At 38.7% G+C, this 24,947-nt stretch overlaps 1 protein-coding gene across 2 annotated transcripts in view; it reads left to right on the top strand.

The window, feature by feature from the left end:
- RANBP17 (RAN binding protein 17) overlaps window positions 1-24,947 on the top strand; it is a 227,169-nt gene that overhangs the window by 32,179 nt on the left and 170,043 nt on the right. For both annotated transcript variants that reach the window (XM_089769552.1, XM_025181074.3), the window contains 5 exons: window positions 966-1,112; window positions 2,118-2,290; window positions 5,755-5,948; window positions 10,861-10,966; window positions 13,351-13,486. In XM_089769552.1, coding sequence (XP_089625678.1) covers window positions 966-1,112; window positions 2,118-2,290; window positions 5,755-5,948; window positions 10,861-10,966; window positions 13,351-13,486 — 756 coding nt within the window. The remainder of the gene's footprint in view (window positions 1-965; window positions 1,113-2,117; window positions 2,291-5,754; window positions 5,949-10,860; window positions 10,967-13,350; window positions 13,487-24,947) is intronic.

A 24,947-nucleotide genomic window follows, 5' to 3' on the forward strand; every position in this document is an offset into this window, starting at 1 on the left:
CACATGACCATCCTCAAGAGGACTTCTTTCCACGCTTCCCCTCCTTTCTTAACCAGAGATCATGTTAGGACACTGTTCATAGGAAATAAGCTATGCACAGCAAAGTAATCATTTGTTAAATTGAGAGTGTTTGAAGTGATCATATATCATTTTCTTGGCCATGTAGGAATGGCAATATGTGGTTTAACTGGGCCACATCTTTTAGTCTCACAATGTATAGGGAAATAGCTGGTCATAAAGTGTACAGTGCTGGTCATCATTCTTTCCTTAATTGTTTCCATTTATTTGGGATGGTTGCCATAAGCCCTTTTCTTTCCCAGCCTGGTCTCAGCCAGCCTATTGTTGGATCCCATTGTCTGCCCCTAATGTGTATGTTAAGGAGGACTGACAAAGCAAAGGGGATTATCTTCCTGCTATGCCAGACATTAGAAGCCCCAACCTCCCTTTCTTCAGCTTCCTTTAAAGAATACCTCTCCCTAAATCATCTCCCAACTCCTGTTTATCCCTTCCATAACGAGAACCAGCACTGGACACTTCCCACACCTGCTGCTTACTTAGTTGGGACATCTTGATGGAGCCACCTTACGTTTCTCATTGGCTGACCTGCTGTAGGGAAGGCTAAAACATCCCACCCCACAGCTGATCATGAAACCTGGTTCTGCTCTGTGGGAAGATGTGTGTTGCTAATCAGGGATTGAGAGAGATCAAGAGAATTGTTTCTGCAATTCAGGGATATAAATACCCTGCTCCTGCCCTGGTACGTAGGGTAGATCAGTGGCCATCCCTTATCTAGCCACTTCTGTCCCCCTCTTCATCTCTGTTATCTCCCAAATAGAGTAGGGACCCTTAAGGGAGTCCTGTCCTCCTATTTTTCTGTTGCCAAAAGAATTACTGCATTCAGTTGCTGTGAGCATATTACGTTAATCTAATAATTTTTTAAAACTTTGTTTCTTGTGTAATTTTAGGGTTTATCTGATCCAGGTAATTACCATGAGTTCTGTCGTTTTTTGGCTCGATTAAAAACAAACTACCAGTTGGGAGAATTAGTAATGGTGAAGGATTACTCAGAGGTTATCAGATTGATAGCCAATTTCACTATTACTAGCCTACAGGTAAGGATATTTACAACCTTGAATCCTTGACAGATGTGGATTTAGTTTTTTGTTTTGGGGGTTGGGTTAGTATTCAGTTGCTGTTGTTTTACTTGAAAATGTACAGTGTTCCAAGTTTGCCAGTAATGTGACTTAATAAACTCTTCAGCCCTGGGCATGCATCTTCCTGTGTGTTTGTGCTAAAGTATTTAGTACAGCGGGGGCCAAAGTTACTGATCCTCCGGGATGTGTATAACAATCTTCAGAAGTTCAAGAGCCCGCAGGAGGCATTTACTGGGGCTCGGGGCTTCAGTCCTCCAAGTGGAGGAGTCTTGGGGCTTCAGCTCCAGTCCTGCTGAAGCTGCAACTCAGCAGCTGCATCTGTGGGCCTGAAACCCTGAGACTCCCCTCTCCACTAGGCAGAAGCCAGAGGTGATGTGTCGTAGGGGGCACATGTGGTCGTGTCCCCCACTGGATTTTTGCCAGGGTTTGCTGGCTCCACTTGATCACATGATTAGGCCGTGATGCTGCTGGGGCCAGCAAGCTGGGAGTTTTGGCCCCGATGAGAGGTAGAGGAGCTAACACAGAGGCCCTTTCCTGTAGCTCCCAGTTCTTTGCTGCTGCCTTTTCACAAGGTAGCTACTAGGGGGTCTGCTGAGGGTGAGAGTAGAGTGGGGGAACCATTAAATTGTGACCCCTGCACTCAGCAGAGCCCGTTGTCTCTGTGCGAAGCTCCCTCCCCCTCCTAGTTTGCTAGACAAAGAACTGTCGGGGTGGGAGGGAAGGGAAAGAGGGCGAGGCTCCAGGAGCTGCACTTTAACTGTAAAAGAGCTAGATGTGGTTCGCAAGTTGTTTTTTGACTACCTCAGTCTGGTATAATTCATTGGCGCCTCAATTCTGATTGGGGGTGTTGAGCATTTCCTCAACATAAATTATACTAATAGTAAAGATAAAATTTGTATGTTTGTAAATTTTCACGCTGGGGTAAGATATGCCCTAGTTAAAATTGCATTTGTTTCTTTGTAGCACTGGGAGTTTGCTCCAAACAGCGTTCACTATCTGCTGACTCTGTGGCAGAGAATGGTAGCATCAGTACCTTTTGTGAAATCAACAGAACCACACCTTTTAGATACATATGCACCAGAGATCACAAAAGCATATATTACTTCTAGACTGGAATCTGTTCCTGTAGTAATAAGGTAAACCTTCTTCAGTATGAATAGAACTTTGCAGTTTTAGAGCACTGATTAGCTGGCATTTTGTTCTTTCTGTTGTACTTTTGTTTTGAAATCAGTACAACTTAATGGCCTTGATAATCACATCAGTTACATTAACTAATATTCACTGATGTTAGTCACTACTGTGTTACACTATTCTGAGATCAGAATTTGGTCCATTGTCTAAAAATCAAAAATGAAACTTGAGTTCAAGTTGATTTTTCCCCCCAAGACCTCCTTATTTTAGAATAAGATCCTTGCCAGTTATTATCTAGTATCTCAAATATATTTTATATTGAGCCTCTTCAGTAATTTATGCCATCAGAGCAGTGGCTTCCTAGCAAGGTGTTTCCTAGGATCTCTCCATACATCAGAAAAAGAAGGCAGAAAGGATGTGAGTAACACAAGATGAGGTAGCATAATTATTTTCAAGTGTGGTTCTTCTCTGAAAAATGTCTGTAAAGAAGACTCTTTTTACTCACCCAAATGCTCCCTGTTGCATTCAAAGTTGTAGTCAATCATTTTAGTACAAAAAAAAAAAAAAAGCTACAAGCTGCATATTCTACACAGGGGCAATACAAGTTAGAGTGAGCTGGATTCTATTCCAATTCATGTATCATCAAAAGAATTGCTAACTAGGTTCCACTTCCAGAATTTCTCTTGTTGTTGATGTGTATATACTGTAAGGAAGCCAATTTTATTTTCAAGGCTTTGCAGTTAGGCAAAAGTAACTGATACATGCAAAAATGGAATGCCACATTTCTTTCTCTATAGTCACTTTTCAGAGAATATACTTTAAAAAATTGAAAATAAGGGTTGGTTATCATATTTCTGTTTTAAATGCCATGACAAATTGGTTAATTAAATTCAAATCTATGCTGATTGTGTATTATTTTTGTTTGCAGTAAGTGTGTAAGTGAACACTTCCATCATTTGCTATATAGATTTATGCTTATTGTCCCAAGCAGTAATTTCTATTTATTAACTTGACATTGTATAGCCAAAATCCCTTTTATATTTTAGACAAATTTTACCATACAATCACTTCAAATAAAACACCCACAGAAAAAGCATGTTTTGAATAACTAAAAATGTTTAGGACTATGAAGCACTTTAAAGACTAACAAGATGGTTTATTAGATGATGAGCTTTCGTGGGCCAGACCCATCTTCTTAGTCTTTAAAGTGCTACATAGTCCTGTATTTTGTTTCAGCTACACCAGACTAACACAGCTACATTTCTATCACTATTAAAAATGTTTAATCCTTCTTTAGAGACCTCTGTGTATTAAGCTGTGAAACTGTATAAAAGCTTTGTCTCCTGAGGAGTTTAGTAGTGTTCTCGTGCTAGTTTGCTGACATCATGTCAGTCTATACGAGGAAGAGCATTACCGTAGCCATCTCAGTTCCTTTGTTGCAAGACCTAAGTGGAGTTACTTCTCAGGTCTGTTAACCCTATGCTTTTATAGTGAGTTCAGTCTGTCATATTAAAATTAGTGTAGTTGGGGCCACTTGCCTTGGATTATTGCCTAGGCTAAACCCCATATAGAGTTGTAAAGCTGTGCCACCTTCTCAGCCATCTTTGCAGAGATAGTTGCACGTTTGGTGTCTACTGTGCATGAGACAGGTTCATAGTCTCCCAGGGTACAGCTTGCTGCACTGTCTCTTATTAGTTGAGGAGGAACAGATCATTAATATTTCAGGTGCAGTTGGATTCCTTAGACCTTCCTAGCATTCCTTTGGGAGTTTGGAGGTCCATCTTTTTGCTGAGATCTTCCGTAAGAAGATCTGAGATGCATTTTATTGCCCCTGCTTTAGTGCCCCCCTCATTGACAGGCCTCCAGTTCTTCCTGAGGCAAATGGGCTGAGCCTCTTGGTTGGTGCTGTCAGGTGTTTCATGCTCCATGCAATTGGGCTGTTCCGGCACTGCAATCTTTTGGCACCAAAAATTTCCTTGGTGTCCTTTCAGTCAGCACTGGTCAACATCACTGTGGAGAGTCAGGTTTTCAGGTCTCTTTGTGACCCTGCTCAAGAGAAGAGAAAGGAAAGGACAAGAAAGCATTCTGGTCTGTGAAAGGAGCCTAAGGAGAAAAATAAAAAAGATATTTGTTTTTGGTCTCCTCTACTGATGAATGTCTGCTATGGAGACTGCTTACTTGTTTTGACGTTACTCTTGGCAAACCCACTAGCTGTACATCTAACAGCGGGGGAGAACATACAAGCAGACACTCTCAGCAGGAAACAACCAACATGAATGGTCCCTAAACCAGTCGGTGGTATCCTCATTCTTCTTCAGGTACAGTCAACCATAAATTGACTTATTTCAGCCAAGTGTCATTTACTGCACCAATGCTCACGGAGATAAAAAATCTTCATCTGATGAATTGTTGCTCTTAGCCTTCCCTCCACTTCCCTTGGTACTCAGTCATAAGGAAAATCAGAGAGGACAGAGCCAATGTCATACTTCTAGCCCAAATGTGGCATCAGTATTGGCCCACTGCTCTGTCCAGGTGGAGTTTTTTTTCATTTATAGCCTCTGCACCCATTGTGGTATTCCATAAAGAAGCCATTTTGACATCTCAGCCCATCTTTCTACCTATGATTGTGTCAAATTTTAATCTGTCATATTACATCTCTCCTCCTGTTTTGTTTCTCAGATCCCAGGCTACCCAGAGAGCTCTTGCTTTTATGGCTTAGATGTTGAGCATTGATACTCCTTAGTCAAATCAACAGCCTCTCTTGGTTTAAAGATGAATTTTGTTAGGGCCAGAGCTGCCTCTTTATCTGTCCGAGACTGCTATTGTAAAGCCTTACGATGTTGCAGCATGGAGCTATGCTAGTATTTTTGTTAAGTATTGTTCATTGGTCTTGGCATTGTGATCTAATGCTCAGTTTTGTAAGGCATCGTCATAGCCCATTTTTGCCTAGAATGCTTTGTCCACCATCCTTTAATGGGGCCACTGTTTGCTACTGTCTCATCCATGGAAATGCATAGAGGCCCTTTTAAGAAAAAAGCAGGATTATTTACTAGTAACAATTATGCTTCGAGAGTTACTTCTATGCATTCTCATTGCCCACCTGCCTTTCCTCTCTGTCTCTGAGTTTTTTGTATTTCAGGACTTTGTGGGCTGGTGAGAAGGGACAGAGGTGGTTGAGGCATGTATGCACCTTTATATAGATTAAGCCAATGATGGCTTTCCCACATGAGAGTGATACTGGACTGACCAGAAGACATGGCTAAGTTACACAGTCCTGTATCTTATGGTTGCCATCTCTCCCAACCACTTGCAGCAATAGTGTCTGGTCCATTCAGTCTGGGAGAGCTGGCAACCCTCTGAGTGTGGCTTGATGCTAGAGATGCTAGTTACCACAGGTGTGAATGCACAGAGGCAACTCTTAAAGGATTATAGTTACTTGTAAGTAACTCCTCTTTTGTGTGTATTGCAGAGATGGTTTGGAAGATCCTCTGGATGATACAGCTACTGTATTTCAGCAGCTGGAGCAACTCTGCACAGTCAGCAGGTGTGAATATGAAAAGACCTGTGCACTTCTTGTACAGTTGTTTGACCAAAATGCGCAAAACTACCAAAAGCTATTGCACTCTTCTAGTAGGAATCCTCTAGAAATCACAGTCCAAGAAGGTTAGTATTTATTTCTTTTGTGATTAAGACTGCATTCTTCTCTGCTATGTGGGCTTGGAATGGTGCAAAAATATTGTCTGTGTATATGAGGGAAGTGTAGTCAGGTGGCCTGAGTGCATGTCTGGGAAGTGGGAGTTGTGGAGTTCTAATATTACTTCTACTTCACTTAAGTCAGTTTGGCCCAAATTTTCAAAAGCTGCCTCCCGTTTGGAGTGCCTCAGATTTTGGTTCACACATTTAAAACCCCAAGGCTTGACTTTCAGAGATGACGAACATCCACCCTTCAATTAGAAGGCAGTGGGAGCTGCAAGAACTCATTACTCCTGAAAAAACATTTCTCAAGTTGGGTACCAGAAAATGGAGGGACCCAAAACTGACATTCACTTTTGAAAAAGTAGGCCTTTTCTGATTTGGCTGTCCCAGCTATAAAATGGACACACTAATTATATATACGTTCCTTTCCTAGTTTTGTGAGGATTAATTACTACTAGTATTGGAAAAGCATCTAGCTGTAAAGCATTAATGTATGTAAATTGTGCAATATTCTGTCCTTATTTAATTTCATTACATAGATTAATTTTTCCTAGCTATGCCATGTTTAACTTGACTATGTAAGTGACTAATTCTGTCCTAATGTAGCTGTTTTTTCCCCTTTCACAGATAGATTTTGGATCTTGAAAATGCGGTGTTCAGTGTGGGCAGCCATTTTATTGTTCTAGCTTATGTAATGCACATGGTCTGACTCTTTCTCTTACTTACATTCACTATATACACCTGTCACTTTTTCCTTTTGTGGTGCATTGGAAAACTTGTACTAATAGGCATTTTTCTGTTGTCCAGCTGCAGTCTGTACTTCACTGCTGTTGTTGGATTCTTCTTGCTTAGCGTCAAAGGAAAATGGTCAGTTACATTAACTCAGGAGTGTTAGGCCTGAATTGGAAATAAGAGAAAGTTGTTTGCAGTTTAATTCTGTATTGCCCCTTGCAGAAAAATTCAGTTTCTTTTCTGCAAACTAACCACTTCTGTTCATGCCGAATAATAAATGTTATGTCCCTAGTTATACATCAGTTGTAGATGTTTAATGGCTTTTAATGTTACAAAACAAGTTAATATTATATTAAGATCTCATTTTATTATATTGTCTTGCTCTCACTATCGATGGTGATGCGGTCATAGTTTACTAAAACAATAATCCCCAAGAAATGGGTCATTAACAGTAGTTAACGATTACTTGTGATCTATGGTAATGACTGATTTCTTGGGGATTATTGCTATTATAAACCATAATTACAGATTATTACAGCAATAATTATTTTGCCAAAGAAAAAAGTGTAGTCTAGCTAAGCAGCTGCAAAAGCAAGTGCCCTGAATGTTTCATATAGTGGAAGTAGTGAAGCACAGGGAAAACTATTATGGTAAACTGGTTATGTGTTAGGACTTGAGATCTTGTTTTCCACAAATGAGAACAAGGAGAAATTATCATCAGAAAAATAGCATTTGTTTAAATCTCAGCTATTTCCATAACTCAGAGTAAGTAGCTCTATGTTTTAATACAAGATATTGACCAGGGTTTTTGGTTCAAAATACTGGCACTGCCCTTTGAACTGTGCAGCTATAAAAAGCAGCTGCTGTTTGCTGCAGTCATTTGAAATGGCCCCTCTTTATTAGATGGCTTTAGTGTTTCAAGTCACTGGAGCACCTGCTGTTGATTTGGTCATTTCAAGCTATGCATTCTTTGGTAGTGCTGCTTTTAGTTGGGTAATCCCTGCACCATTTTAAATTGGCTGCTATTTATTGTGTAATTGTGGAATATTTTGTGCCTGGGTGGGATTTTGTTTTTGACAGTGGTGTCTTTTATATATGACAGGTTTCTTGCGAAGCACAAATCTAGTAAGTTACGGGGTTGGTTTCAGCACTCTCTGGAATCCTGTTTAATAGTAACAATTAATTATTATAATAGAATATGTATGGTCAAATGTAAATGTTAACTAATGAATTCTCAAACACTGCTGTGAAATAGGTAGGCATTCTTGCTTTTTAAAAAGAATAAAATGAGAGAGAGAAAAATTGAGACCAAATTTTCAAAAGTATTCAACAATTTATGGTGGCCTCAGGTCTTCGAGGAGTGTCCCCGTGGGTCCTCCACCTTAGGTGTGCCAGTGCCGCTGCACCCATGGTCAGCAGACTTCTAATAGCAGTGACCTCTGGTTGGCTGTGCATGTGGCACTGGCACGTGACAGTAAGAACGTTCATCCCGCACGCACAGCCAACCGCCTCCTCGGTTCTTCTCTGACCACCGCCGGCTTCAGTCGCAGAAGAGCAGTTGCCCTAGTTCACCTCAGCCTTTAAACTCCTGTTAGATGTTTGTAGTTAGGTTAAGTTGAACTGTAAATAGATTAGATTAGCATTCTTTACCTTTTCTTAAAAAAAAAAAAAAGAAGAAGAAAGGGGAAGAGTGAGACCTCCCCTGCACTTTACAGAAGCTGCAGCCTTTCAAAGCCGAAAGGGGCATCACCCACAACTAGATCTTCTGGGGGTGCCCAGGATAAGGGGCTAAACTACATCCCAAGCGCCAGAGACCAGGACAGGGCTCAAACACCCAGAAAGAGATTCCGCTACTTGGTGGCATCAGACATACCACCAAAGAAACACAGCAAGCCTGCCTCTGCACCTACAAATACCAAGGTGATGGAGAAGTAGGCGGGGAAGGGAACCGGCGCTCAGAAAAGCCGGGACCCCAAGGAGAAGGTGTGACCTTCCCCCTCAAGATGCCCAGGAGCGAAAACAAAAAGCTCCAAGCTGGTGCTGATACAACCGCCACTATGCAGAAGGTGGCAACAACAGCAGCAACAGCTGCCATACTCACAGCACCGCTCACCCACTGAAGAGGGCGCCGACAAAAACGGGGACGGTGCTGCTAGCAGAAGCACTGACAACGGCACTGGGGAGAGCATGCTCGATGCCAGCTCCCGGCTCTGCAGTACAAGTGCTGAAAGGCTGGTACCACATAATAGCATGAAAACATACGAGCCTTAGGGGACTGGCCATAATACCTCTGCTGGCACTGGCTCCATTCATAACACATAGCAACTTACCATACCTGCCTCAGTTTACTGCCACAGCGAATCTGGCAGTGACATCAGTGCCAGGAACACCTCTACCATCCCACCCCCCTGGGGCACCCTAAATTCCTCCAGGCTCAGCTTCTAACCATTATCGGCTTCAATGCCCTCGCCACTGAGTGGGGAGGATGAAGAAGGATCTCTATACAAGACTATCTCAAGACCATTGTCACCTAAGCCAGAACAGGATCAACAGTGGCAACAAACACAATGGCTCCTACCACCCATGGCACCCAGTTGGCCTTACTGGGACCCGTGGGCAGCCTACAGACTCCTACAACCCCAGATACCTCAGGGGTACCAGACCCAGGAGTCCCCCAAGAATTCTCCTAAACCATCTGCTTCATCAGGGGAAGGAGAGGAAATGGATGTCACAGGGATGGAAAGAACTTTGGACTTAATACCAAATGATCATCTTTCTACGAGGAGTAAGGGATGGCTTGAAAGAGCACTTTATTTTGAAATTTGGCGCCATATAGACGTGCCAAATTTTGATAGCCTTTTTTGAAATTAAATGGAAAAAAGATATGCTTTTTTCGATTTTAGAGTGCAGTCTAGATGTAGCCACAGTAAAAATCCTTACGAATAATTGTTCCTTCTGGGGTCTTCAATCAGAGGTCCCCTTTGCCTATGAGTCGGGGTCATCTGACTCCATCACATTACACTTTCCTCAAATCCACAGAGGACATATTGAAAGGTCCAAGATACAAAGGTGGGAAGAAGATGAGGGTTGGGAAACAGATGACCACACTCCAACAGCAGCCACTAACTATCTGCATGAAAGCACATATAAGGCTAGAGATTAAAGATAATTGCATAGAGACAGTGCCTCCATTCAGCTGGCTCTTTCCTTCTGTAGGAAGGGGGAGAGGGGAGCTGACCTTCCTGTTTTCTTATCTTGGGGCTGAGGAGCAAACCTTCATTTCCTTGACCAAAGAATTTTGAGAAAACTCTATAGTGAGTAGCTGAAATGGGGGGTTGCGAAGAAGTGATAAGCTGAAGGAATGGTCTATGGAGGGTCTCAGAACTTGAATGAATTTTAAAGTAAGTGTCATCAAAGTCTCTCCAAAACTATAAAATTGTATATTAATGTTCCTTTGTGTCTTAGAAATAAAAGTAAAGATTAGCATATGTATCACTACACTTTATCTGGTTTTGCAAAACATTTTAAATACAGAGCAGAATGATTTATCATAAATACTTGTATTAAAAATCATGTCCCTCTTATTTGAGTTCTGTGGTACATTTTAGCAGCTATTTTGTCTTTGCTTGTGTCCTTCCCATTTGATTATCATCATGGGGGTTATGTGTATGACCTTGTTTAGATCAGAGTAACCTCAATAATTGAAAGGGAATTATCCCTGATTTACACGAATATGAGAAATTAAGATCAGGCCTTTATTGCATATGTGTGTACTTAAGGAAGACTTCGCTGAATGGGCCTGGGCGGTGAAAAATCATTGCTTTTCAGTTGTGTACTTTCAGAATGTGTCACTGTAAAGCTTGGGGGAGATTAAATGAAGCTTTGTGGTATACAAATGAAGAATTGAGCAAAGAATGTGAAAAAAAACTTTAAACATTTTGTAAATTAGAAATTCCATCAACTATTCGATTAGTTGATTAATCAAATTGTTTAACATCCCTAGTCTGTCCAGTCCACTTTAAAAAGTCTTCAGGGATGAAGCTTCCATTTCTACTCCCACAGACTCTTCCACGGTTGTATGTCATACAGAACTATTTTGTGCCGATGTGGTTGCTTATTACAGGGTTTTTCTTTCTTTTTAATTTAGGACGTCTGGCATGGCTGGTATATCTTGTTGGTACTGTTGTAGGAGGAAGATTAACTTACACCAGTACAGATGAACATGATGCCATGGATGGAGAATTATCCTGCCGGTAAGTGTATTGTTAAATCAAACCAAGCCAGGGGTTATACGATTTTTTAAACATCTATTGGTAAAAGAGAAGAGCCCAAACTCTGCCTAATTGTTGTATATGACATTGGCATCTGCTACAAACTCAAGGGCTGTATTTAATTTATATGAATTTGAGCTGATTTCAACCCTGCTCCTTCATTTTTCAATCTGGTGGTGTAGTTCTAGATTTCAGCACTTAGTGTTTTCATCCTGGTCTGGGTGGCCAGGCAGAAAGTGAATTAGAGCAAGAATTTCAAACGTGATCTCTCCTTCTCTGTACCCTACTTTCTGAGAGTCCAACTTTGGATGATTGTGGGCTGAGCATTTGCACCTACCATTTGTGATATAGGTAGACTTAAAAAGGTAGTTATTATTTATTATGTGCATAGCCTTAAAATGGTAGCTTTGCTAATTGTTGCTTTTATCACTTGTCCATTTCCTGCATTTCTTCCTTCATTTTAATTACATGAGTTTGCAAATAGGGAACTGCAACTGCAGATGCTTAGCACCTTTGAAAATTAAGCAATAGACATTTGAAGTTAATACTCAAAATTTGATGCCACTTTTAAAAATATGGGCTTTAACCTGTCTCTTCGGTTCGGAGTTTATTGAAGCACAGACTGGGGGGAGGCTATTGTGGATGACAGGATGTTCCTGTGGTACATAGGAGAGTCCCACTTGCCCTGGCTTCACACACAGAACACTTGAAAAAGCGACTTCACACAGAGGAGGCTGTGAAGGCTAGAACTATAACAGAGTTTAAAGTGAAGCTAGATAAATTCATGGAGGTTAGGTCCATAAAAGGCTATTAGCCAGGGGTAGGAATGGTGTCCCTGGCCTCTGTTTGTCAGAGGCTGGAGATGGATGGCAGGAGACAAATCGCTTGATCATTGTCTTCGGTCCACCCCCTCTGGGGTATCTGGTGCTGGCCACTGTCGGCAGACAGGCTACTGGGTTAGATAGACCTTTGGTCTGACCCAGTACGGCCATTCTTATGTTCTTATGACTTACACACTTACAATTAGCCAGAGATGCCTGTATCTACATCCTCATGTCAGGCTTCACTAATCCATCTTAGGGTATGTCTACACTGCAGAGTTTTTTCGAAAAAGCAGGTTTTTTTGAAAAAAAAAAAAGTTATTTACATCCACACTGCAATCGCATTCTTTTGAAAAAAAAATTGAAAGAACAGAGGGGTTTTTCTGACATTGGTAAACTTCTTTCTACGAGGAAGAAGTCTTTTTCTGGAAAAGCTCTTTCAGAAAAAGGCATGTGTGGACGGGGAAGAGGAAGTTCTTTCGAAAGAAGAGGAAAGAGGAAAAAAACACAGGTGTCCCAGTGGCCATTCTGTCCATAGTAATCATAGCTTAAATGCAAGATAGCAGCCATTCAGTGTGGACACTATCTTTCGAAAAAGCAGATCACTTTTTCGATGCGCTTTTGCTGTGTATTCACTCTCTTTTGGAAGACGTTTTTTCGGAAGATCTCTTCTGGAAAAGCTGCTTCCAAAAGAAGTCTGCAGTTGAGACACAGCCTTGGACTCTGCATCATTATGGATGTTCTACTATATTATTAAATGTGAGGTTTATTTTAAAACACATACTTTCTGGCTTCTAATCCAAAAATTGCACATATCAGAATTAGAAAAAAATCACACTAATTTTCAGAGCACCCAAATGACTAGTCAAAAAATTAGTACTTTAAGAATTAAGTATGAACAGGAGAAGAATGAAAAGGAGAAGCAAGAGCTTGTTAATTTTAGAAATAAGGACCCAGATTTTTAATTAGGGTAAATCAAAATAGCCCTTTTGAAATCAATACAGATATGCATAAATATATCAGCTAAGGGTCTAGCCCAAAGACACAATTTTTATGCAGGCCTCCTTAAGTAGTAAAGAATGGGGTAAGAGAGTGATACAAAAAATTACCACATTCCACATAAACAAGATTCGTTTTCTGAATAGAATGTTTTTCATTTTCCACTAAACGCAGTTTTGTACCCTTAAAGTAGTTTTACTTTGCATTTGCATTTTAAGTCCTGATGCTCTTTAGCTGTAGTAACTAATGCTTTCATTATATTGATGCTGCACTAAGAAAAAGAGCATTTTGCAAGTTGACAGAAGTATAAAAATGTATTTCAAGTGACAAAGCCTAGTTTAGCAATAAGCGTGGTGCTGATGTGCAGCTGTGAGCAGTGGTCATTTCAGTAGTTCATAAAAGAAGGAAATGTAAGGAAGAAAAGTAGCAAACAGTAGTTTAGGCAAATAAATAATTGCTGATGGACCCATAAAAATTAGCTATCAGAATATAATTTATGTCTTTGAATAGTCCGCCTGAGAATGTTTGTTTTCTCTTGGCATTAAGAGTTTTTCAGCTGATATCCTTGATGGATGCCCAGTTACCACGCTCTAGTAATGAAAAAGTAGAACTCGCAATTCTCTGGTTTTTGGATCAATTCCGTAAAACATATGTGGGGGACCAGCTCCAGCGTACCTCAAAGGTTAGTCTTTGCAGCAAACAAGACGTGTGTAATTAAAATGATGAAATGGGTTACTATTGTATGTATAAAAATACGTGCCAGAGTGAAAACTGAAGACATTATCAGTTTTTAATTAATTTTACAATTTTTTTTGATTCTCTGAGAAGATTTACTACTGTGTATATGTAAAGGTTTGGCATGCAGACAGTTAATATTTTTAAAAGTTGTATTCATTTAGCAGTTTTAGGTTACTTTGCATTTCAATTTTTTATTTCAAACATTTAACTGGGTTCTGCTATATTGTGTTATATTTCACAGCTGGGTACACAAGATTTATTCTTTTAATAGTTCTTTTCTTTTGACAGTTATTCATTTATGCAGTTTCCACTGTATTTCTCACATTACTTGGCTTTTCTGCATTTTAAATAGGAAAAAGGGAAAAGTAAGATGCATTCTTGGAAGAAGCAGCAGTTAATTCACCTTAACTGTAGGGGACAGTCATAATATAGATGTTATAAAGAGAGCATCAGTAAGACAAGATCAATTGATCTTGAGAAAGATTGAAGGAATTTTGTTTGAGCCCCAAGCGAATCTTTAGCAAGACTTTTGACAGTGACTAAGATTTTGGTTTTACTTATGTAGTATTGCAATCATGCTTTTCTGGTGAATGGTCCCAAACCACAGAATTCTTTTATCCCCTTTTAGTTTGAATCATAGTTTAGGGTTATTGAATAGCTCCTTACTTTGATATTAAAGATTAAAGTTTTATACTATGCTGAATTGCTTTTTCATAGAAACTTCAGTGTTGCTTCACTTGCCAAACCTATTTCGTGTTTTTTCCAATATGATGCATTGTTTCATAATATTACGGTAACAGATTCTGCTCCTGCTTGAATCGGACAAAATGCCTAAACTATGTCTACACTACCAGGTTATTTCATAGTAAGTTATTTTGAAATAATAACTCTCGAAATAACTATTGTGAAATAAGCTTATTCCTCTTCACAAGCAGGAATTATTATTTTGAAATAAGCCCATTATTTTGAAATAACAGGCGTGTTAGGGTGAACAGTCGCCTTGCTGTTTCGAAGTAAGGGGATTTATTTTGAAATAGCTCCCCAGTGTAGGCATGTCCCTTGTGACTGAAATTCAGTGGACGCAAAATTGTCATAATCATTCTGATCAATAATATCTGATTTCTGTCGGGTAAGTGTATTGCTTTCCTAATTCTCCTTATTGTGTGTGGATTCTTGCTGTCTGGACGGGTGCTGAATGGACGTGATTTGTTAATGCACGATGACCTATTACCATGCTGGTGTAAGGCTAGTGCTAAGGTACAGTTAGGGGAAGAATTTGGATCTGGGTGAAATGATGTCCTAAAAATAAGTATTAACATTCAGATGCCTGAAGTTTCCCCGCCCAAAGAAGGATGTAAAGCTTGAGTTCTTGCACATTAAATCATAACATAATGCGCAAGAATCTTATGGCCAATTGTGTATTTTACTAGTTGAAAAGTCTTAAGATTGCTGCCACAACTGCCATTTACATGGAAGTTTAAATAGCTAATAGCTTAAATATTACTAAATACCATAAATGTTTTTTATTCAATGTATTGTAGATCCCTAGTAAGGAAAATAATACAACTAGTTTTATTTCAAGAGTTAAGGGGAAATGATGTAAGAATGTCAGGATTTCTGTTTTCCCTAGATAGATGTGCATGGTTCAAAGCAGTAGTCCATCAAGCCAAGGACCCTGCCTTTGGGTAATGGCCATTATCTCATTTGTGACCAAACTATCATGGTGGTTTGGGAAGGATTTCTTATAGAACTACTAATGATGAAGAAAATTACCAAGGTCAGTTTTAAAAGTCTATTTACTATATTAGGAATGGAACATCTAATTTGATTGCTACTTAATGTCCATCATATGCCCATTTTTATATCTTTCACCACTATAATTTTAATTTGAAGACATATTGTACTTCATTTTTTTTCTCCCACTCAGGGCCAAATTCTAGTCCTATTGACCTCATCACTTTAATCCTTTGAGGCCCTATCACTCCCCTTCTGCATTAAAATCTGATAGAGGAAGAGGTTTGCCCCAGAATGTTCCATTATGAGGACTGTACCCAAGTACACAAAGGTAGGGATGCCAGATGGTTTCAACAAAAATACTGGACATACTTGACGTTGCATCACAATCTACATTACATCTTATTTAGAAAATACCAGACATTTATATTTTCTCAGTTTGTTTCCGGAACAGAAAGCTCAAATACTGGACTGTCCGGTTCTAAACCGGACACCTGGCAACCAACCCTACACAAAGTCAGGGCAGACCTATGCATGGTGCATCCATTCTGCATGTTGGTCCGACCCCTAATTTTTCTTTTGTCGACAGAAGTTGCATATCTGTTCTTGCAGTTAGCCCCTTGTGTGTGTAATCCTGTGTGTAGCGCTCCACTGAAGTTGGTGTTTTTTTAAAAACTGATCCCAAACTATATTTGATATTGTATGCGAAAAACAGAAAGCAGAACTCTGCTGTCCTTCCATTATTTTTTCCTGCTGTAGTGGCATTTGTAGCAGCAGATGGCATTCTATCCTCGCAGTTGTAAATCCTGCTGTACTGCATACTGCTGGCAGGCATCTAGGAATATGAAATAAAAGGATTCACACTTGGAAGCAGAAAAACAGATTGATATCAATTGGCTAAGTTAATATCCATTTATATAAACATTCAAGATTGTTGTATAGAGTTTTGTTTACAGAACAAATAATGGATATTCTGTGTATTTCAGCCATATTTAGATATAGTTTGAAATAGTTTTATATGAACATTGTTAAATTTGATCTTATGTTTATACTCAGAAACAAGCAGTAATTAGAGAAAATTTCGTAATCTGATTTAATTGCAAGATTTGTTCCCACAGTTAGTGTAATTTAACAAAATTTATTTTGGCTTATTGGTATAAATTAGGAGCTATATTTAAAAAAATATCCAAAGCCTGGTATAGCAATTAAGAATTAACATCAGATATCAAATACATAGATTGTAGGAATGTATATGGCAACAAAAATAATTCAGCAAATTCATTGCTTACGATCTCTTGTTCATTAAACAGTCATCCAGGTTTTTGGGGTTTTTTTAATAAACAGAAAAAGTCTTCAAGGCTTCTCCCATGGTGCCACTACTTATTTGTGGTACCATTGAAGATATGCTACTTTATCCTAGTATATTACTCTTACATTGACAATAAAGTCTTTCCGAGTTGTATACATTAACATATGCAATGTGTTTATACGTACTGATGGGTACATATTCTATAGTGCAGCACTACTTATTGCACTGTTCAAAAACTGTAGTATGTGGACCAAGGAGACTAACTCCATTCTAAGGGTGATCAGTTCATGCCATATTGCTGACACGGGCCCTGTTAGTGTAGTAGGAAAGAGGTGTGGCTGGAACTGCCCTGGGCTGTGCTGGTCTGGGGCTGTGTTCAACTCTTTGGCCAACCGATAGCCGTTCTAATAATGGTACTTGGGGTGTGCCCCAAAATGAATAGCATTTGAATCAAAACAGTGAAAGGTGAACTTAAAACCATGTTTGTGCCACCACCATCTATTAGCAGATCAGTCTCACATGAGGCTCTGGCCCATTATTACAGTAGCTAAAGTCTTATTTACTACAGAACATCTTGTGCTTTATTTTTTCACTCTTTCATTAAATGAGGTTGATGTCAATATTCTTAACTTGTGGCTAATATGTACATTTATTATAGACTGAGTTGCTGTGCATCTAGTATGTGAAGTTAAAAACGTACACGTGTACATATATACTCAGATCAAAATCTATTCCACATACTGGGCATACTGTGTATTTTTTAAAACAAAAGACTCCTTTTAACTGACAGCCCCTTTGTAATGTCTGTGGTTTTGTGTTTTGAGTATGGTAATAAGTGTGTGCTAGATTGGAAGGTGTAGTTCTTGTGGTTTTACAAATATACTTTATCATTAATATGCATTTTTAAAAAGGAAGTTAACTTCAAAATGTGCTAAAGGAATTCAGAATCATGTTGTTTAGTGGCCTCTGTCTTCAGTTTTCTTCCCTATTCCCATTCCGCCTTCCCCCCACATCATCATGGATTAAGAATTATGTCTGTCTTATTTATGAACTTGTCACCTTTCCTTTGTACAACATGTGATGCTCTTTAATAGCATTTAACATTGGTTTATATTTTTAGGATTGGGTCATTCTACAGCAATTTCCAAAACACTTAGAGGCAGAATTGAGTCTGTTTACACCTTAGGGCAAGGACAGCCTTGTAGAAGCAGCTTTAGTGCTTTGATTTGGGTGTGGCACTTAATAGAGTTTATAACAGATTAGCCCTGCTAGGATCAGCAGTGATCGTCTTGAGGATTAGTGTGATCGGCTAGGGAGTGTCTTGGTTAAAATGTACAGATTCCCACATCTTGGCCCTGTGGCCCTGAAACCTGTTCCATTAATCTGGCTGCATATGATCTGCAGTGTATGAACTCCACAAATTTTGGGAGGAGACCAGAACTGGATCCAGTAGCTCCAATGAGCGTGTCTACCTCTTTACCTATTTGTGCATATGGTCTAAGAGGGTGAGTTTTAGCTCTTAATCCAAATAGTCAGGTTTAGCAAGTATATATCTGACAGCTTTAAAAGTATTTGTAAAGAAAAACATTTTCAGTTCCACATTCAATTGTGAACCATTTTAAAATAAAAGTTTCAAATTTGAAACCTAATGGATCAGATTTGAGGCTTAGTCTGAGAATGTAACAAGGGTTGATTGTCTTTCCAAGGCTCTGTCTTAACCCCAGTATAGGTTTGAGTAGTTGAGGACTTTTCTAATCTACACTAAATGGCAGTGGTTTCCAAGGGACCACACGCTAGTTTAGGAATAATGGGATGCAATGTGTTCTGACCTGCCATGTTTCTTCCTGTCCTTAAAATGTAGGAGTGCAATTGTAGAGAATTCTAGAGAAAGAACAAGCTCTCGTGCCCAGCTGGGGTGATAGTCAGTTTTACTCTGCTTGTACCAGCAGAGCCATCCAGTATTCTCATCTGGGTGGTAGAAGGGCAAGTGGGAGAAATTACTATATTTTAGTTATCCACAGTAGACGTTATTCCTAGGTTGGAGCATGATAGTGAAGTGTTTTAACCAATTAATTATTATGGTGAAGGGAAAGGATCTCTTGTTATGTATTATGTATAATACCTTAACATTGCACCTATTTATGTATCTAATCATTATAAAGAAGGTCAAGTTATTAAATAATATTTGGGACCACAAACACGTTACAATGTTTTTTCCAATCTTTTAGCTTGTAAATATAAAAGATCAGTTTTTGAGGAATAGAGCTGCATCATATAAAGAATAATTAGATTTAATATTAGACATCAATGTACTTGTAAGGGAAGTAAGGAACAAAACATGTTGATTTTTAGGATAATTTTCAGCCTCAGGAAATGTAATTTGCAATTGCTCAAAGTACATTTCAAGAGTATTCTAACATCATTCATACACTTTTTGACTTTAGGGCTAGGTTCATTCTCTAATGCAGAACATTACATTGACATGTGTTGATATCCCTTCACTACATTCATTCATTATTTGATTGTCTTCTCTGCAGGCATGGTAACATTAGAGCTAGTAGGAACAATAAATATATGTACAGAATTTGTTTACTTTGTCTCTAATCCTGTAAGGCCTTACACATGGTAAGATCCGTGTGCAGAGCCCCATGGACTTCACTGGGGAGCTGTGTGGGTGCAGGCATTGGCCTGTTCAAGCTGCATAACAGGATCGGGGCATTAGTGTCTTGTGATTAATGATATCTTAACACTTTTGAGTGATGACCCTTCTTCTGAGCTGTAAAAAAATATATTCACTGTTTTATTTCATTACAAGAAAGTAAAGGATTGCTGTGCTGACAGGTGGTGGAAATTAGCAGGCAGTTTTGAAATTGTGCTGTGCACTAGAAATTAGATCTCATTTTAATTCAGCTTTTCCCAACTAGTAAATGAGGTTAATGCCATACATATTCAGCTGATATGGATGAAGAAATTGATATAAAGTAGATCAACATAGCTACAGGGCTAGTTTAATTTATAGGTAAAGAGGCAGTGATAAATGGAAGTAATGTAGTAGTGGTCACTAAACTCCTCAGCCATCAGGGATTCAATAGTGTTAGTTGCTCATTAAAGGTATTGTCGGGGTGCATCAAATAGAAATTTGAAAAGGAATAGCCAACTAACCCCTAATTATCAAAATACAGAAAATACTAATTATGCCTTAATTAGCTTTTCTTTTAATGTACTGAAATTGTTACTTTTTGTGTAGCACAAATGGATAGTTATAACAACAATAAATAGGTTGTTTTAATAACTTTCTCTTACCTCTGGGAAAACAGCACTCCAATTTTTAATATGCAATAATGCTTCTCTGTAGCCTGTAGGAGATGAAAATTATTAAGTAGCTTTATTTTTTGAAGATTTTACAGCAGCTTTGGGAAGAATTATTTCACTATGCATCAATTATTTTTAATTGAAGTGAATATTTTTCAGATTGCATGAAATGCCTCTAATTTGAGTTTAACATCTAGAGTTTGTTAAGGAAGCATTGTAATGAGAACTGGGTGCAACTTCCCTCCATAACATATTCGAGTAGGGGTCTGGAATGATTTCAGTTTCAAAAGATAGAAAGAGGAGGCAACAATTTCTTTTAATGTAGATAAAACTGAAATAAGCCATGACATCCTTATAATTTACAAATACTCAGGTTATTTAAAAACTTGTATTGGAGAATAGGGTATTGTCATGCACATATTGTTAGTTAATGATCATGGGGAATTAAGTTATGGATAAAATAGAGGTGTTTGTTTAATCTGGAGTAATGTTCAGTAATATGTGGAAGAAGTTACATAAAGACCATAATAATTTACATCATAGAGACAGATCTTCACTTTAGTGTTTTTCACAGCATGGCTACTAGACTATACACCACAGCAACAGTTGCTATTCTTAAAGTGCTTGATCCAAAGCTCATGAAGTCAGTGGAAAGTCTTGCACCTTGAGAGAGAGAGAGAGAGAGAGAGAGATCCAGCGTAGCTGTCCAAGCCTATCACTCTTTATAGTCAAAGCCCGGGTCTCTGCTACTTTACTTATCATATTATGTGTGTTGTGTTTAGGTGGATAATACCAGAAATAACAGTATTCTCCTAACATCTGAAGCAGCTAAGGAAAACTTACTTACTGTTTTGACAGGTAGGAAAGAATGAATAGGTCAGGGGGCCTGGAATAAGTGCCAAAATTGTGAGTCATAGAGTTATTTTGCTCCCCTTTCCTCAAAGACTCTTAGCCCTAAACATGAACAAAATACTGTTAATATAACCATCCAAGAAGTAACTGGTTTCAAGCCTTCAGAATAAAAATTGTAAAGGTGGCACAGAATGATAAGTTCACTCACTGTTTAGTGTGATTAACATGCCTTTCTAGCTGGTGAAAACTGTTACACACAAAGTTGAATTGAGCATACCTGCAGCCTTTTTTTGATTGATGGGCAATTGAAGTCTGTGAATTTGTCTCTGCTTTTGAAGGGAAATCTTACTTGTAAAAAATATAGAAAGTGGGATGAGAAAATTCAAGGCTTCTACAAAAAACCCTGGTTCTTTCTCCTTCAGAAATACCATTTTTGTTTCCTAGTCACTAAATTAGTGTCTGGTCATTGGTGTTTACATTTTCTCTCCAGGGCACACCGTATAAGTTGGCTCCATCCAGTTCTTGATAGGGCAAGTGATACCAGCTCAAGGAAGTATTTATTATTCTGACCTGGCCTATACTTAAAAGTTAGGCTGACTTAACTGTAGTCCTTGGGAATATGAAAAATTAACACCCATGAGCACTGTAGCTGCACTGATCTAACTCCCTGGTGTTAGGGATATGGGTGATAGGAGAGGGATCAGTTAAGGATTACCTGTTGTGTTTCCTCCCTGGGCTAGATGGGCCGTTAGTCTGACCCAGTATGGCCGTTCTTATGAGGATAGGTCAACAGAAACATTCTTCTGTTGACCTAGTTACTACTTCTTGGAAAGGTGGATTACCTACATCAGTGCCTCTCAACCTTTCCAGACTACTGTACTCCTGTCAGGACTCTTATTTGTCTTGCATACACACCTGTGTCACCTCACGTAAAAACTGCTTGCTTACAACATCGGGCATAAAAATACAAAAGTGTCACAGCACACTATTACTGACAAATTGCTCACTTTCTTATTTTTACTATATAATGACAAAATACATAAAATGAAATATAAATATTGCGCTTATATTTCAATATAATACTTGGGTCCATTTTTCATTTGAGCCTTGCCTGAAGCCCAAGTCCCAGGCGATGAGGCTGAAACAGGACACTTAGTTTCACAGGATCCCAGTGGTGTGGAACTGTGATCAGTTATCCTGCTTGCCACCCCCTAATGCCGGCTCTGCACTTGTGACCCCTGTAAACTTGTACTATGGCCCTCAGGTTGAGACACTAATCTAGATGAGGTGAGTACCTCCAGGGATATATGTACCCCTGATTGAGAACCACTGACCTCCATTGTTATAGTACCACCGCACCACAATTGTGTGTCTCTAGTGCACTGCTCAGTGCTATATCGTTGACATGGTTTCCAAGAGTCTTGCCTTAATTCTTCCCTGGGAGCAGGGAAGTAACTTTGTCACACCAAGTGGGTAACCTACTCTAGACAGCCAGCGCTTCAGAATATATTACACACTGTGGTTACAAATCAGTTTATATAAAACTGTGTGTCTCATATTTGTGCTATTTCTTTGTAAGCTGACATGGCACAACATGCTGTTGTCCTTGTTAGTAAATGATTTATCTTTCTAAATCCCCCGTTAGCAAGAACTGAGATCCAACAAACGGTATGTCTATATTGCAGTCAAGGGGTGTGATTACAGTTCAGGTAGGCTAGCTTTAATCGAGCTTGGCTGTCTAAAAACAACAGTGAAGACACAGTGGCATGGGTGTTACAAGCCCCTTAGGAGCCCTGAGTACATACATGTATTCTAGCTTGCACTGGGGTCGGCATCACCATGTCTTTATCGCTGATTTTAGCAGCAGTAGCTAGATTAAAGATAGAACAAGTTTGCCTTTCTGAACTGTAATCAAAGCTATGGATTAAACACTTTATGCAATTTATGAGACTTTGTGACATGGTTTGTTATGGTCCGCAGTACACTTTATATAAGGGGGCTAGTACTTGTTTAGCAGAAACTTTAGCAGCCTTTTATTTACACTTATATGTTGCATTCTTCAGTGAAATAATAGCAGGGGTTCTCAAGACATAGCAAAATAGTGAGCTCAAGGCTTCATACTAATGCAAGGTTTTCAATTTGTGTCCATTTTTTACCATTTTAATGTTATTGAACCTTTTATGCAAAATGTTCCATTTTTTGTGAACTTCCATAAGGTTTTTCATTATCCACACAGATCATAACCAAATATTTGATTAGTAATTCTATTTCATTCGGTGTAGGAAGTCTGTGGTAGCAGATATAGGATAAAACCCACTTGGCAGCATGACATTCAGCTTCCTTAACTACAAGAATATTCTTTTTCTTGATACAGTTTCCTGTCTCATCTCTACACATCATCCAACTTCTTCAGGAAATCAGGCAAGATCCTCTAGACAAACAGCTGCATTCACTACACAAACGGGATTCATTCCCTCGTGACCACCCAGTCCATGTACGGGGATGGCAGGTGTCCTCGGGGGAGGGGGAGAGGGAAACATGACACTTATGTAATTAAATGCTACACCAAAGTGCCTGAGTTACAAGGGTATTAAAATTGAGGTTGAATGGGCAACCTTAATTCTGGTATTTCCTAACTTTTGAATATTTTACATTGCAGCCTTAAAATATGCTTTATATATATATGACATTCATTTATCGCTACTGTACAATGTGATTATGAACATTCAGTCTATTTATTCACCACTGCTACTACCTACATGAACATTTGTACAGTTAGTATTTAATCCTATATTTGTAATCAAGACATTGGTTTCCATAAAGGTCTGTTGTATTAGAGAGAATACTTTTCTAATAAAATATCAAGCAATCTTAAAAATAAATAATTATCCTAGTTCAGTTCTGCAACTGGCTCTAACTCAGCTTTATTTTGTAGCTGCTAATAAAGGCACATTATCATGTTCAGGCATTGCAATTATCATTGAAATGTGTATGTCCATTAACCACAACATTAGGCTGAGGATATAATTACTGTCTAGAGCCAATATCTTTGTGAAGCTACATCTACGATGCTATTAAGCTATAAGCAATATTTGTAAACTAATATTTAAATGATTCTGAATTGATACCATCACTTGCAGACTTTAAAAGTAATACTGCATCCATTCAAATGATCGACTCCTTAAGTGCTTAGCAAATATATTATCAGGTTATTTGAATATGATTATAATTTGTGATTTGAGAGAGATTAGTATTTTTAATAGCAATTGCCCAGAACAAATTAATCTTGTGTGGTGAAGAGGAGGTATTGTGTATAAAGCCAAGTGCTGATACATCAGTGGCACAGTATGTCAGAAACAGCTATGAGCATGCTCTGTTATAATAAGGATTGTATTGGAGGGCATTTGGTACAGAGATTCAACCATTTGAAAATATGTGCTATTTTACTAAGAAAGGAATAAGAAGAGGACTCTCCCCAAATCATATTTTAAACGTATAGTTGGAATGACAGTTAAGTGTATGTTCTTATATCACCCTGTTGGGAGGTATTCTGCTCCTATAATCAAGGGAAGATTTCTCATATCTTACGGTTCTCATTTTACATAAATCCAGATATTACAACTTCTGAACTAGATCAAATGGTTAATGCATAGTGTAGTATATGTGGTATCAAATCGATGCACAAGTGAAAAATGCGCTCTTCGGCTTTTGCTTCTTAGGTATTTTGTGGGTTTTTAAAAACAAAATACATATCTAGATCAGTCTTTAACTCCTGAGTACATTGCAACAGGATGGCAAACATTCAAGTTAACATTAAGAACTTGAACATTGAACAAAATGCATGCATTAATATTTTCCGTTTCACCAGCAAGTGAATATCATTCATTAATTCATTTATTCATTTCAGGAATTGGAAATATCAAGCAAAGCCTCTGTTAGGAACTGCATGTTGTACTGGGTTCTTCTTGCAATGCTCTTCATTGTATTTTGAATATAAGTCTACTGGAAACACTTAAGAGTAACCAGGGGCAGCTTCCTTACTAATTCTTCCTAAAAGGCAAATGGTCTTCCTTTCCCTAATTTATTATCTATTTAAAACTTATTCATGTTGGACTTACATATTTGCTGTACTGTAACATTTGTTGGCAATCTATATTGGGGTGGGATCAGGAATGTTCTGTATGCTGTCAGGATTCTT

Source organism: Pelodiscus sinensis, chromosome 16, assembly GCF_052426305.1.
Source record: "Pelodiscus sinensis isolate ZL-2025 chromosome 16, ASM5242630v1, whole genome shotgun sequence".
Classification (NCBI taxonomy): domain Eukaryota; kingdom Metazoa; phylum Chordata; order Testudines; family Trionychidae; genus Pelodiscus; species Pelodiscus sinensis.